The 12,444-nt window shown below is 53.4% G+C and overlaps 1 protein-coding gene across 9 annotated transcripts in view; it reads left to right on the forward strand.

Moving 5' to 3' along the window:
- Window positions 1–12,444, forward strand: part of TBC1D22A (TBC1 domain family member 22A) — a 242,286-nt gene that overhangs the window by 87,001 nt on the left and 142,841 nt on the right. For all 9 annotated transcript variants that reach the window (XR_004324394.1, XM_032492502.1, XM_032492503.1 and 6 more), the window contains one exon: window positions 11,704–11,818. Coding sequence is in view for 8 of the 9 variants with exons in the window: in XM_032492502.1 (XP_032348393.1) it covers window positions 11,704–11,818 (115 nt within the window). In the remaining variant the exon portion in view is untranslated. The remainder of the gene's footprint in view (window positions 1–11,703; window positions 11,819–12,444) is intronic.

Consider the following 12,444-nt stretch of genomic DNA (forward strand, 5'->3'; position numbering starts at 1 on the left):
CTTAATTTCAGCTATTTTTTGAAACCGGCGTGTGGTGGTGTCTCCCAGGGCTGTAACTTGCTCTTCCCTGCTGGCTGCTGATGGTCGGCGTCCTTTCCCGTGCTGGCCTGTCGTGCGCAGGTCCCTTCGGTGAAGGGTCTTTTCCTTTTTTGCTCTTTAATTGCTTTCGAAACCTTTGCCTGCCTGTTCCCTGGCCTCTCTTAGGCCTTCTGAGTCAGGCTTCTGGGGTGGAGCCTGGAAATCCCTATTTTAAGGAAGCACAGCTGGATTTAGCTGCCGATGGAGAGAGGGGTCTTGAAGTGAGCAAAAGATGCAGGCCGGGTTGTTTGCACTCAGGAAACAGAAGCAGGGCTGGAGCCGAGGCCTTTGCCGGGATGTCCCCACCCCTAGGCAGCAGGTGGGCAGTACAGGGCCCAGGAGGAGCTGGGCGGGGCCAGGCGGCTCCCCTCCCGGATTTCCCTCCTCTTAGCTGTGCTGTGAAGATGGGACCGCTTGGGTGACTCTTCTGGGGGCTGCTCCCACCTGACCTCCCTGGGGACCTCCTGAGCTGGGGCTGCCTCTCAGCCTTTGCTCTGCTCTTCCGTCTAAGGTCCATCTGAGCAGACCTTATGTCTGTCTGGTTTTCAGCCCTGATTCTGGTGCCCCAAGTGGTGCACGGCACAGAGCAGCTGTTCCCAGGTGCTGGCTGCATGAGCAGCTGTCTGGATTCCTCCTCTTACCTGTGACCCCAAGTGTCTGGTCCCTTCTGGGCCTCCAGAGGGATGTTGTGTTGTGGAGACGCCGTTCCTAACACCCTGGCTGGTGTGGCAGCCCCTCCCCCACTCTCATTCCCACTTGGCATGTTTCACGGAGCTTACGGTCTGATGGGGTTCGTCTTCTGTCCACGAGGCCTCACTCTGCCTGTCTGTCAGCTCCTGAGAGCCCAAGGGCCCTGGGCCCCTTGACTGTCCCGGCTGCCTGGAGCCGCACAGGATGTCAGAGATTTTGTTGAAATTCCTAATTAATCTTTTTATCCAACACGGTTATTTGAAAGCAAAACGCGTAACTTTTATTCCCGCTTGCTCTTTTTATCCTCAGTGCAGCGCTGAGTAAACGCCGCCTGTTGCTTGGGAAAGTCTGGACTCTGAGCGGAGGCCCTGTGGCCCCTGCGGTGGGTGTGCTGCACTCTTTGGAAGAGCCTTGCTCAGTGCGTGGCTGGGCCTCTTCAGCTGATAAGCTCATCATCTCTGAGTCCCTTCTCCTCCGTAATTATTATATTATCTGCCCTCTGGTTATCTGCTTCTTAGAGCAGTTTCACAAATTAGGGAAATAGGATGCTTTTTCTGATTAGCCATGGAGAAGTGATGTCTCATTACATTCAGACAGACACAGAGGATAATGAAGCACGCAGGCTTGTAAACCGCATTATCTGTGTACAGCCTTAGAACTGGTGTGATGAGTTTCCCGGGCCCTAAAGGCGGTCACGTTCTGGGAGACGCGTGTCAGCAGAGCGCAGGTGTCCTTATACTGGTCTCCCTTCCCAGCTGTGAACTCTGTGTAGACAGATCTCCCGACCAGAGCGTTTGCGTGGAGGGGCGTGGCTCCCTGGACACCTGGGCCCCGGGGGCGTCGGGGAAGGACCTGGAGGAGCAGGCGTTGGCTCTGTCCCCCAGGTTTCTGGGCTTTTGGCGTTGCACGTGCCGGCTCTGCTGCCTAGGGGACTCTTCCCCGGCCCGCCTTGCTCGGCAGCCCCCTCGAGCTGGCCAGCACCCCGCTTCCTGCCATGGCTGGCCCGACAGCACCCACCAGTTTCCCACGGGCCGGCCCCGTCTCTGTCCCTGCAGACTGAATTCTCAAGGGCGGCAGCCTCTGCTTGGCGTTTCCACCTCTGGTGCCTGACGGACGTTTTTTGGCCTGAACTGCAAGTCTGAACTGTCCTGCTGGGATCCTGGCCGTGGCCGGGGGCTCTGGGTCCCTCTTCTCAGACTGGGGCTCTCCCCGGGCAGAGCCTGGGGCTCCTTTCTCCCCAGGGTCCCCTGGTCCCTACAGTGGGCCCGGCATGAAGCACAGCAAGCGCCGGACCAGCGTTGGCAAGATGAGTGAACTGAAACGTGTGCTGCTCCCGGGCGGGCAGCCGCTAGGTCCTCGACGTGAGAGGTGGTGTGGGCGGGTCCTGAGGGCCGGGCCGCCCTGGGCGGGCTCAGCGACCCCCGAGTCTGTGTCGTCTTACTCCTCATCTCCTCACTCGGTCTCAGTTCACCCTTTTTTCCACAGAGGTGGGGATGCATTTGTGGGAGCCCGAGAGAGACATACTTGTTCTATAATCAATTCATTACACTCTTCTGGTATATATTTTGGGCATCTAACCTGTAGATCTTTCCTTTTCTCTCTTTTCGGTTTTATGGTGAAATAGAGCAGAAAGGTGTCCATAACACGTACGTTCAATTTAAAGAAAAAACTAAAAATTAGCTTCCCAATACCTACTGTCAAGCTGAAGGAATAGAGCAGACGAGCTCCATTCAGGTCCCAGTCCTTGCTCCACCCCAGGTAGCCGTTCTCTTGAGTTTTGACTAGTCTCCTGTTTTTCTGTAGTTTTACCACGAGTTCGTGTGTGTGGTTTGCATTTTTAACCTGTGTTTGTAGTGGAGCTGTGCTAACTGTGCTCACTTGTCACCAGGCTTCATGTTACAGAATTGAGGCTCTAGGCTCCGCCCACTGCTGTGAGTGGGCGTAGTTCATGTTCATGGCTGTGTAGTACTCCGTCATGTGCTCTGTGCTTTACTGATCCAGCCCACTGTCAGCAAGCACCTGTGCTTTTTCTCAGAGTGTCGCTGTGAGCATTATGAGTCCCGGTGTGTGTGTGGGGCGCCCGGGAGGGTGCCGTGGGGCTGGCGGTGAGTGCCCAGTGCTGCCCCTCACCTCCACATGGACCTGTGATACTGAATGTGCCCCAGACTTCCCGGTGGGGGTGAAGTGCTGTCTCTGTGCAGTTGAGTTCCACTTCTCTCGCTGCTGTTGAGGTTAAGTGTTTTTCCATTGATTTCTTGGCCATTTGATGTCCTCTCGTGGGACACCTTTGCCTCTGTTGTGACTGTTTGTTTGTCCTGCTGATTTGTAGGAGTTCTTAATATAATCTGGATACAGATTCTTCTTTGGAAATACACGGATGCATGTATTTCGGTTAGTAGGTTGAGTTTTCACTCTCACTGGTGAACAGCCGCTCTTTCTTCAGTGCGGCCAGTTCAGCTGTCTTTCCTTTACGATTAGGCCTTTTCACGGCCTAAGATATCCTTTCCAGACTCATGATTTCAAAGAAATGTTTTGTCATAAGAGTTTTTAAAATTTTGCCTTTTACACGTAATCCATTCAGGTTGACTTTGCGCAGAGTCTGATAAAGCAGCCTGGTTTCTCTAGACGTCCCCACGTGGGTCAGCAGTGGGGCCCCTTGCCCCGGTCAGCCCTGTCACACAGGCTTTCATGTGTGTGGGCTCCTCCCGAGCTCCCAGCCATGCCCCCGTCCCATCTGTCCGTCCCTGGCTGCCTTCAGCCTGCCTTGGTCACATGGTCTCTTTGTCTGGTAGAACAGGCCCTGGTTCTTGTCTCTGGCTCCTCATGGCCTTCTGCTTTCAGATGTAAATTTAAAATTAACTTGTTATGTGTCATAGAAATCTCAGAAATTACATTGAATCTGTTGAACAGTTGGAGAAAATTAACATTTTGTTTTTGCGTTTATTTAGTTCTTCTGATCTTTTAAACTGTGTTTTCTCCTTAAGTATATTATACAACTTATAAATTTATTCACAGATATGTTTCTAATAAAGTCTGTTTAATTTTTAGTGGCATTGTCTAATTTGTTATTGACAGTATATAGAAATGCATTTGACATTTGCAGTTATTTTTATAGCTGGTAAAGTCATTAATCTGTTTCATCAAATCTCATATTTTGTGTGTAGGAATATTTGAGTTTTTAAAGAAGTTAATCATATCACTTATGAACAGTGACGGTTTCATTTTTTAAATATATTTTTATTGGATTATAGTCAGTTTACAGTGTGTCAATTTGTGGTGTACAGCACAATGCTTCAGCCACATAGGAACATTCATATATTCATTTTCATGTTCTTTTTCACTGTAAGTTACTATAAGATATTGAATATAGTTCCCTGTGCTCTGCACTATAAACGTTGTTTATCTATTTTACATATAGTAGTTAGTATCTGCAAGTCTCAAATTCCCAATTTATTCCTTCCCAACAGTTTCATTTTTCCTCTCTCTGTTCTGTATATGCTTCTCTTTGCCGGCCACAACTTCCACTGCAGTACTGACGTTAGTGGTGAAAGCAGGCGTCCTGATGTCATTCCCAGCCTAAAGGAAGTCTTCAGCGTTGCGTCATTGACCTCACGGTGTTTACTCTCGGCTTTATAGATAGCTTATGTTAAGGATGGTACCTCGCTCGTAGCTTTAAAACCATAAATGGCTGTTGAGGTTTAAAACATCCTTTCCCCCTTTTTGTCCTAGACGGCAGTATGAGTTTGCTCGTCTATTGTACTGATGTGGTGGATTTTTTCAGTAGACTTCCTAGGAGCGAGGCGACCGTATGTCCCTGAGACAAACCCCACGTGGTCAGGATGGAGTCTTTTCATGCCTTGCAGGATTAAGTGTGTTAACATCTAATGTGCCGCCCTGCCAGGAGGGGGAGGCTGGCTGCTCTTTAAATTGCAGCATGCTCTCTGACCAGCCCCCGATGCTTCATTTACGCCTTGGTGCCTTGCCCCACCAGCTGTGTTGAATGTTTGGTCCCGCAGCGGCGGCACTGTGATGTTTTGTTTGGAGGTGGTGTTTCTCTTCTGTGCTTCGGTTTTGAGTGTGGTGAAGCGTCTGTGCTTTGCTAACCTATCAAAACAACTGAATGTGGGACGCAAGCCAGCCTATTGGGAAGAGGTGAGGGTGGAGTGGTTCACACACCCAGCTCGGCATTGCCGCTTGCTTCAGAGGGCGCTCCCTGCTAATGGTGCTGTGAACCTGCAGTCGGTGGCTGCCTTGGTATACTCTGTGTGTGTTTATGTGATAGATGGTGGCCTCTTAATCCGCATTTTAGATTTGTTCTAGACTCTTACTTGTGATTCATTCATCAGGTGTTGTAATTCGTATGGGGAGAATGTCCCTTGAATCATGTTGCAGACTCTCATGTTGTAAATATCCCTTCTTTCTGAGCCCACGTTGCTCCTGGATTTGGGGGGATATAAATCCCTCAGGTCTCCTCAGCAGAGCTGTGTATTTTGTTGCCCGTCTCACAGAAATTATCACCATAGTGCTTTATATGCTGCGAAGGCGTGTTGCTGATGTGTATGGTAGAATTACGGTGTTTTCAAATATCAGATTTTTTTATAAGTAATCATAGCATGGCGACATTTCAATTTCAGTAGATTTCATTTTTTAATAATGCAAAACACCTCCGCTCCCCAAGTGCGCTGAGTTGCTGGCCCCCGGTCCTGCCTGGGAGGCATGTGGAGGGAGGGCGGTAAGGTTTAGAAAGTGAGGAAGACGGAGTCAGTAGAGGGCCTCTGAGCCCCTCCGGGGAGCCCTCTGTGGAAGAACACCGCCGCCGACGTCGAGTCTTTTAGGAGAAACCGTGCCTGGTGCTCAGGTTTCTGCAGTTGGGCGAGCGAACGGGGAATACCTGTCGCTTTTCATTTTTTTCAGCCCTGATGGTAATCGTAGCAAGTATTTTTACTAGTGTTGTTGAGTATAAATTGATCTGCAGAAGAGAGACTCTGGGAAGTGCTTACAGTTTGAACTACTTTGAATGAATTCCTTCTGTCTAATAAAGTAAAGAACGCTGGGGATGGCGACAGAACTTCAATAGCTAATAAAATCCAGTGAGTCTCCATTGCTAGAGCTGCCTCAGACTGTCCGTATTTTCATTAAACATGTCCTCACCCGGAGGGCACCCGTCCTTGCTGGTCCGTTGGCAGGTGATACCACCACGTAAACTGCTGGCACGTTCACGTCAGTGTGAGTTCATGCTCTGTGGCAGAGCTTTTGCCCTCTCCGTCTGCCGTGTCCTAAACTGCCCTGCCTCTGCCGTTGTCTTGTGTAAGGGAGTGCCTTGTTCTCACCTTTCCTGGGGCAGCCGTTAACAAAATACCTGGATTTTTGACATGCAGAGTTGTGGGGACTGCGGCCCCTTCGAAGGAGTGCCAGTGGCCGACCGCTGGGCATGTGAGGACCACGGTGTCTGTCCCCAGCAGTGTGCTATCGGAGGGTGGGGCACTGACAGCTGTGCGTGGACCCAGCAGAGGTCCCAGCCTTAACTCCTACCCCCTTAAGTGTCACACTGCTGCACTTTGGAAACACCCGTTTGGAAAAAGCGACCCACAGTCAGTCATTTATGATTTGAGAGCAAAAGCTCAGAACGACTCGGTGCGTTCCTTGACAGATGAGCACACGGTTATTTGACGCGGCCCTAGAGGTCCTGCGGTGCAGGTCCCTCTGTGCTGGGGTCCCTTTTCCCGCGTCCGGCTCACTGCTGTCTGATCTGTGGACACTCACTACGTGGTGGCATCAAATGACAAAGTGGCCTCAGGAGAGCCCTCTGAGATGCCATCCTGACGCTGGCTCGGTCGGGAGCGCCTTCCCGGGCCGTGCGGTGGCCTTGCTGGCATCCGAGCCGAAGGTCACGAAGGCAGGAACTCCCGGGGGTGGGGACCCGGGGCCCGCAGTCCCGTGTCGCGTGATTGGGGGGAGCTTTCCAGCTTTCCACTGAGTGACTCTGGAGTCAGCACTGCTTTCTGTGACTTCAACACAGAAGTAGAGGGGCACGCAAGTGCAGTGATTGAAGACAACGGATACAGAACAGATCAGTGAAGGAGGAAGACGAAGGAGAAGGGGCCCCTCGCCCTTGCATCTGGGCCTGTGGGTCCCGATCGCAGGCGCCGTGCTGCCCAGCAGCGTCCCGGCCGGCCTGTGGTCGCTGCCCCTCTGCCTGCAGCCTTCGCTGAGCCAGGTGGTCACATAGCTGATGGATCTGGGGCTGCGCCAGGCGTCCTGCAGCCCTGCCGCCCGGGGCCTCAGGGCCCAGCTCCACTCCTGGCCCCTGCAGCTGGTGCCCCGGGGGAGGGCTCACAGAGCGGGGATGGGGGCGGGCAGTGCTGGACAGCCGGACAGCTCAGGGCAGCAGGTGCGGGGCAGACGCCGGAGTGGGTGGTCTCGGCACGGAGGGCCCTGTGGAGGCGGGCCCGAAGCTCAGGCCCCTTGGATCACTGCTAGGAATTTACGTCTTACCTCTGGGAAGCCACGGGGCACGGGTGGTGGGACCTGATGTGGTCACACCCTGGCAGCCCCCGAACCACTCCGTGGGGCGGCCAGTGCAGGGTGTCGGCAGGGAGACCACCCAGGAGATGGTGGCCACCGGGCCTGCTGCAGGGGACCGGGGAGAGGGCACGGAGCTGGCTCTTTTGGGGGCTGTTTTGGGGGGAGAAGGCCCGTGGGAGTCACAGCTCCATTCCTGGCATGCTCGGCCTGACCTCAGGGCGGGACGGCCCGGAAGCCTGCGTCTCTTTGGTGGCAGGGCCAGGACTCACACCGGCTTACAGGCCTCTGTGGGCGCGCTCTTTTCGCCCCTTCCGCCTGCCCGCCACGGTGAGAGACGCTTTTGTTTTATGCTTGAGCTACCTGTCCCTTTATTTACACGTTACTGGGATTAAAGTCTTAAAAATAACATTTCCACGTTATCAAGAGAGATCAAGTTGAGTAAACCTAAGTAATTTGAACTGACTGATAACTTTCCTTAGTTACTAGGAAATTTGAATTCTGAATTTTCCCTCAAAGTAGTCTGACTGCTCCCTTTCCACGCGCGCTAACGTCTCAGGGCGCCTGCACCGCGGCCAGGATGCGGAGGTCAGCGGTGACGGCCGACTGCTCCTTCGTGGCGGGAGCCGTGCCGGTGCTGGGCTCTAGAGGCCTGTCCCCTGGTGGGACGGCTTGGCCACCCCGCCACGCCGCCCGCCTTGCTCCAGGACTGATTCTCCCCGCGTGCTGTCCTCAGGGCCCTCACACAGCACTCGGGGGCCCAGCCCATTGCAGGACAGTTTGCTCCGGACTCTCCCCGGGAGAGGTCGGGCCAGGGGAGGCTTTGCTCTGGGACTGAGGCAGGCGCCCGGGCCGGCCCAGGCCCCTGTGGCTTTCTCAGGCCTTTCGTGGCACAGCCAACTGTCCCCTCCAGTCACGCACGCAGACCCCGGGTCGCTTGCACTTGGCTGGACCGTAGCTTCCTGGTCAGTGCTCCCAGGGTGACGCTGGCAAACTCATCTGCTCTGAAATGCTTTTCTTGGTGCCCAGGCCGCTGAGGGCAAAACTATGTCCGTGCTTGTGAGCAGGTTTACAGCTGTGTGTGTGTGCACACGTGTGTGTGTGACAAACCCCCGAGTGCGGGGCTAGCTCAAGGTGGGAGTGCGCCCCTGCTTAAATTACCACTTGCCAGGACGTCGAGATCGCAAAGGGGGAAGAGGTCTCTGTGTTCTGGGCTCTGGCGTTTCCTTCATTCCGCACACACACATGCACACACACGTGTGCACACACATGTGCTCACATACACCTGCACGCCCCAAGCCCCTGCTGTGTGCCTGGCTCCCTCCTGGACCCTGGGCAGGTACCCATCAATTCAATGCAGGTTTTGCTCACCAGGAGCTCACAGTCCCTTCTGTTTCTCCTACAAAATTATAATTTCATGGTCTTCTCTTCTTTTTGATTTATGTATGAAAACAGCTCTTTTACCCTAAAGCATAGCGGTGATGGCACTTTATAGGCCTTGGAAGGCCCCTATTCAGTCAGGCTGTGCTGTGCTGCCCGCAGGCTGTATGACTTTGGGCAAATCTCTTTTAACTTCTCTGTGCCTCAGTTTTCTCATCCGTTTTAGTTCTCTTAAAAGATATTTTTTGGTGGGGGAGAGAACACTAGGTTAATTAGTTAGTTTATTTGATGGGGGTGCTGGGGCTGCACCCAGGCCCGCGTGTGCTAAGCGCACGCTCCACTGCTGGGTTGTGCCGCCCCTTGTCTTAGTTCTTCTTTGCTGGGTAACAGCACCACCACCGTCCCAGCAGCCTACGACAGTGCACGTTTATTCACGGTTGTCGCCTCAGTTGCTGTGGGTCAGGAGTCAGGGCAGATTCATGAAGCGAGGACCAGGGTGTTGTCTGTGCCCCAGACCCACCTGCGGCCCCCGGGGGACCCCCCGGGCACACGTGGTCCTTGGCTGGGCTCAGTGGCCTGTGGGCTGCAGCGCTGGAGCCTCGGGTCTTGCTGGCTCTTGGCTGCCCTCAGTTCCCTGACTCCTGGCCCTCGCCCTGTGCCGCTCTCGCCTGGCCGCCGGCTTCCTCGGGGCTCCTGGCAGGGTGGGTTATGATCTTACGTGACGCTGGCTTGTGGGGCGCTGCTCCTGGTGTCCCCAGGGGTGATGGAGCCTGACGCTGGGGCAGCAGGCTCCCTGCTTAGTGTTGTCCTGAGACCCCGTGAGTGGTGCCCGTTGGAGAATGATTTTGGTCTTCTGATCTTGTTTAAATACTGAGTTCTCCCTAGAAAGCTGTTGACTTGAAATGAAAAATGTGTATGAATATATGTGCATGAATGTGTTGCTCATACAGCGAACGTCTCTCAGGCGCCCGCTGTTACAGGTGTGCGCTGAGCTGCGCCTGGAACACCCACAGGGGACGGTGTGCCAGGCTGGGAACTGGGCCGTGGCCTGGATTCTAGGGCCGGTCGTGCCCTGCTCAGCTGTGGGCCCTGGGTCAAGAGGCTTCCCTGTCTGCACCCCAGGCTCCGCAGTGTAATGACTGGTGGTGATCTGGGGTATCTGGACGACGGGCGCAGTGAGCCCTAGGGATGTGGGCAGTGTTGGGAGGGGTTGACCTCGGATATAGTTGGCTTTGTAAGGTTGGCTTGTTTGTAAATGATGTAATTAATCCTTTGAGCTTTTGCTGGTGCAGCCTGCACTGTTAGCGCGGGGCCCAGGACAGCGGGGAGCCCGGACTGCAGGGCCTGGAGCCCAGCTCAGCTGGAGCTGGCGGCTGGCGAGTCACGGAGGGACCCGCTGCCTAGGGAGGAGGGGTCGGGAGGGAGGGTCACAAGGCCGGCAGTAGTTGGCTCTCCTAGAAGGGCGGAGTGGGGAGCAGGTGGCCGCTCTCACCCCACCGAGGGGTGCTGTTTGAAGTGGAGCTGAAGGCAGGTAGTGCAGGGTGACAGGCTTTCCAGGCAGCAGGCACTGGGGGAGGTGGCGGCCTGGTGGGCTCAGTGTGGCTAGAATTTGGGGGCTGGGTGGGAGAGGACTGCGATGCAGGGGCCAGACTGCAGGAGGTGCGGAGGGAGCAGAGGGCTGGAAGCCGGGTGTGTGTGCCCATGTGTGCAGATGCGGGCAGGCGACGGGGCTTGTTGCGCCTGGTGGGGTACCTCTCACTAATGAAGCTGGCAGAGAGCGGGTGGGCGAGAGAAGAGGAAGGTCACCTGAGGGGGGTGTTGTGAGCAGAAGGGAGGGGAGGCAGCGCCCACGTTTGTGGTCCGGGTAATTGCAGTGGGAGTGGATGTGACGGGAAGATGGTGACAACTCTCCAGGAATTTGAAAAACGTCTCTTGTCACTTATGTGTGGAGCCTAAAAATAATACAGATGAATCTGGACAGAACAGAAACAGACTCACAGACAGAAAACACACTCATGGCTACCTGAGGGGGAGGGCGGGCATAAATTAGGAGTACGGGATTCAAAGACCCACACTACAGCACGTAAAATAGACACGCAACAGGGGTTTACAGCACGGCACAGGGAACTGTATCCAGTGTCTTGTAATAACCTGTAATGGGAAATAATCTGAAAAAAATCTATTTAGAAGACTCCACCAAGCGCAAAGCTACAGAGAGCAGATTGGTGGTCGCCAGAGGTGGGGCTTGGCAGGGTGACGTGGGGAAAGGGGCTGAAGAAAACAAGTCCTGGCTGCTACGTGCAGCTTGGTGAGTCCAGGCGGTGCGTGTTTTTGGAAGTTGCTAAGAGAATGGCTGTTACAGTTCTCAAAACAAGAAGAGCATGTTGTAACTGTGTGTGGTGATGGGCGTTAGCTAGACGCACTGTGGTGATCACTTCACAGCACAGCGTATACAAATATTGAACTGTTACGATGTACACCTGAAACTGATACGTTGTTGCATGTCAACTATACCTCAGTTAAGAAAGGCTGCCTACCATACGAGGGAACGTAGAGCATCCACCCACCCACCCACCCCTCCCTCTCGTGCATCCTTCCATCCAGCCACCCGCCCGCCCACGTACCATCCATGCGTGCACCCCCCACCCATCCACCCTTCCCTCTGCCTGCCCGCCTGTCCCTCCCTCCCTGAAGAGGTGCTCCCTGGTGGGCCGAGGGGCTGCGTGCTGCCAGACCGCGTCCGGGGCAGCCGTGTGCAGTGGTTTCCCCGGGGCTGTGAGGAGCAGAGAGCATCCTTTGCGGGAGCCAGCTCGAGTGGTAGGACTGAGTCCAGGCGTCGGTGAAATACTGCGTATTGCTTGTGAGTCAGTAAAACATTAAGGTAACTGGCATTCTACCAAAAAACATTAAACATACTTGTATTTTAAAATGAGAGATTGGCAAATATTGATAGCACCTCTTTTAAGCTTGCATACCTTTTAAAAGTTTCTGACATGCTGACTTTTTGCTTCCCCACCTGTCATTTTCTTCCAGATTTTTGAAAGGATCCTGTTTATATGGGCCATCCGTCACCCTGCCAGTGGGTATGTTCAGGGCATCAACGACCTTGTCACCCCTTTCTTCGTGGTCTTCATCTGCGAATACCTAGGTAAGACCACGCCATGGTGCTTCTGCTCACAGACACTAAATGTGAGCTGTGGTGGCCTTGGGACGTCACTCTGATGCACAGTTATTCTAGTACTGAAATCTGCCGTTAAGTTTAGTTATTAATGACCACTAATAATAAGGAATAGCAGTCTTCTCATTGGTGCTAGCTTAAAGTCTTTAAATCCACGTGCTCAACTGCTGGAGAAATTAAGATGCAGTTACTATTATTAATGTCTTCTTTCTAATAATATATGAGGGGAAAGGTGATGCATTCGGGGAACGCGGCTTTGTGTTAATGGCCGTCAGGGCGCTGGCTTTAACGGTTGGGATGTCTGTGGACCAGGTTAAGGTGATAGATAGTCAGTTGAATGTTTTGCTTACAAGCTGAAAACCGAATCTTCTTTAATTGCATTTCTGCAGCTTTGCATCACCTTTCTCCCTCTGATATACCAGTAGCATTTCATTTTATGGGAATATTAATTACATGCAAAATAATTGGTTTATCGGGCGTTTAGTTTGGGCGACCTTTTTCTGTCTGAGGAATTTTTGTTTGCGTATTTTGTTTCCTGTTTATGTTACAGCAGGGAATATGCTTTCCCCAGTTTATAGTTCAGGTTTTTTAAAAAT

Source organism: Camelus ferus, chromosome 12 (assembly GCF_009834535.1).
Source record: "Camelus ferus isolate YT-003-E chromosome 12, BCGSAC_Cfer_1.0, whole genome shotgun sequence".
In the NCBI taxonomy this organism is placed as follows: Eukaryota; Metazoa; Chordata; class Mammalia; order Artiodactyla; family Camelidae; genus Camelus; species Camelus ferus.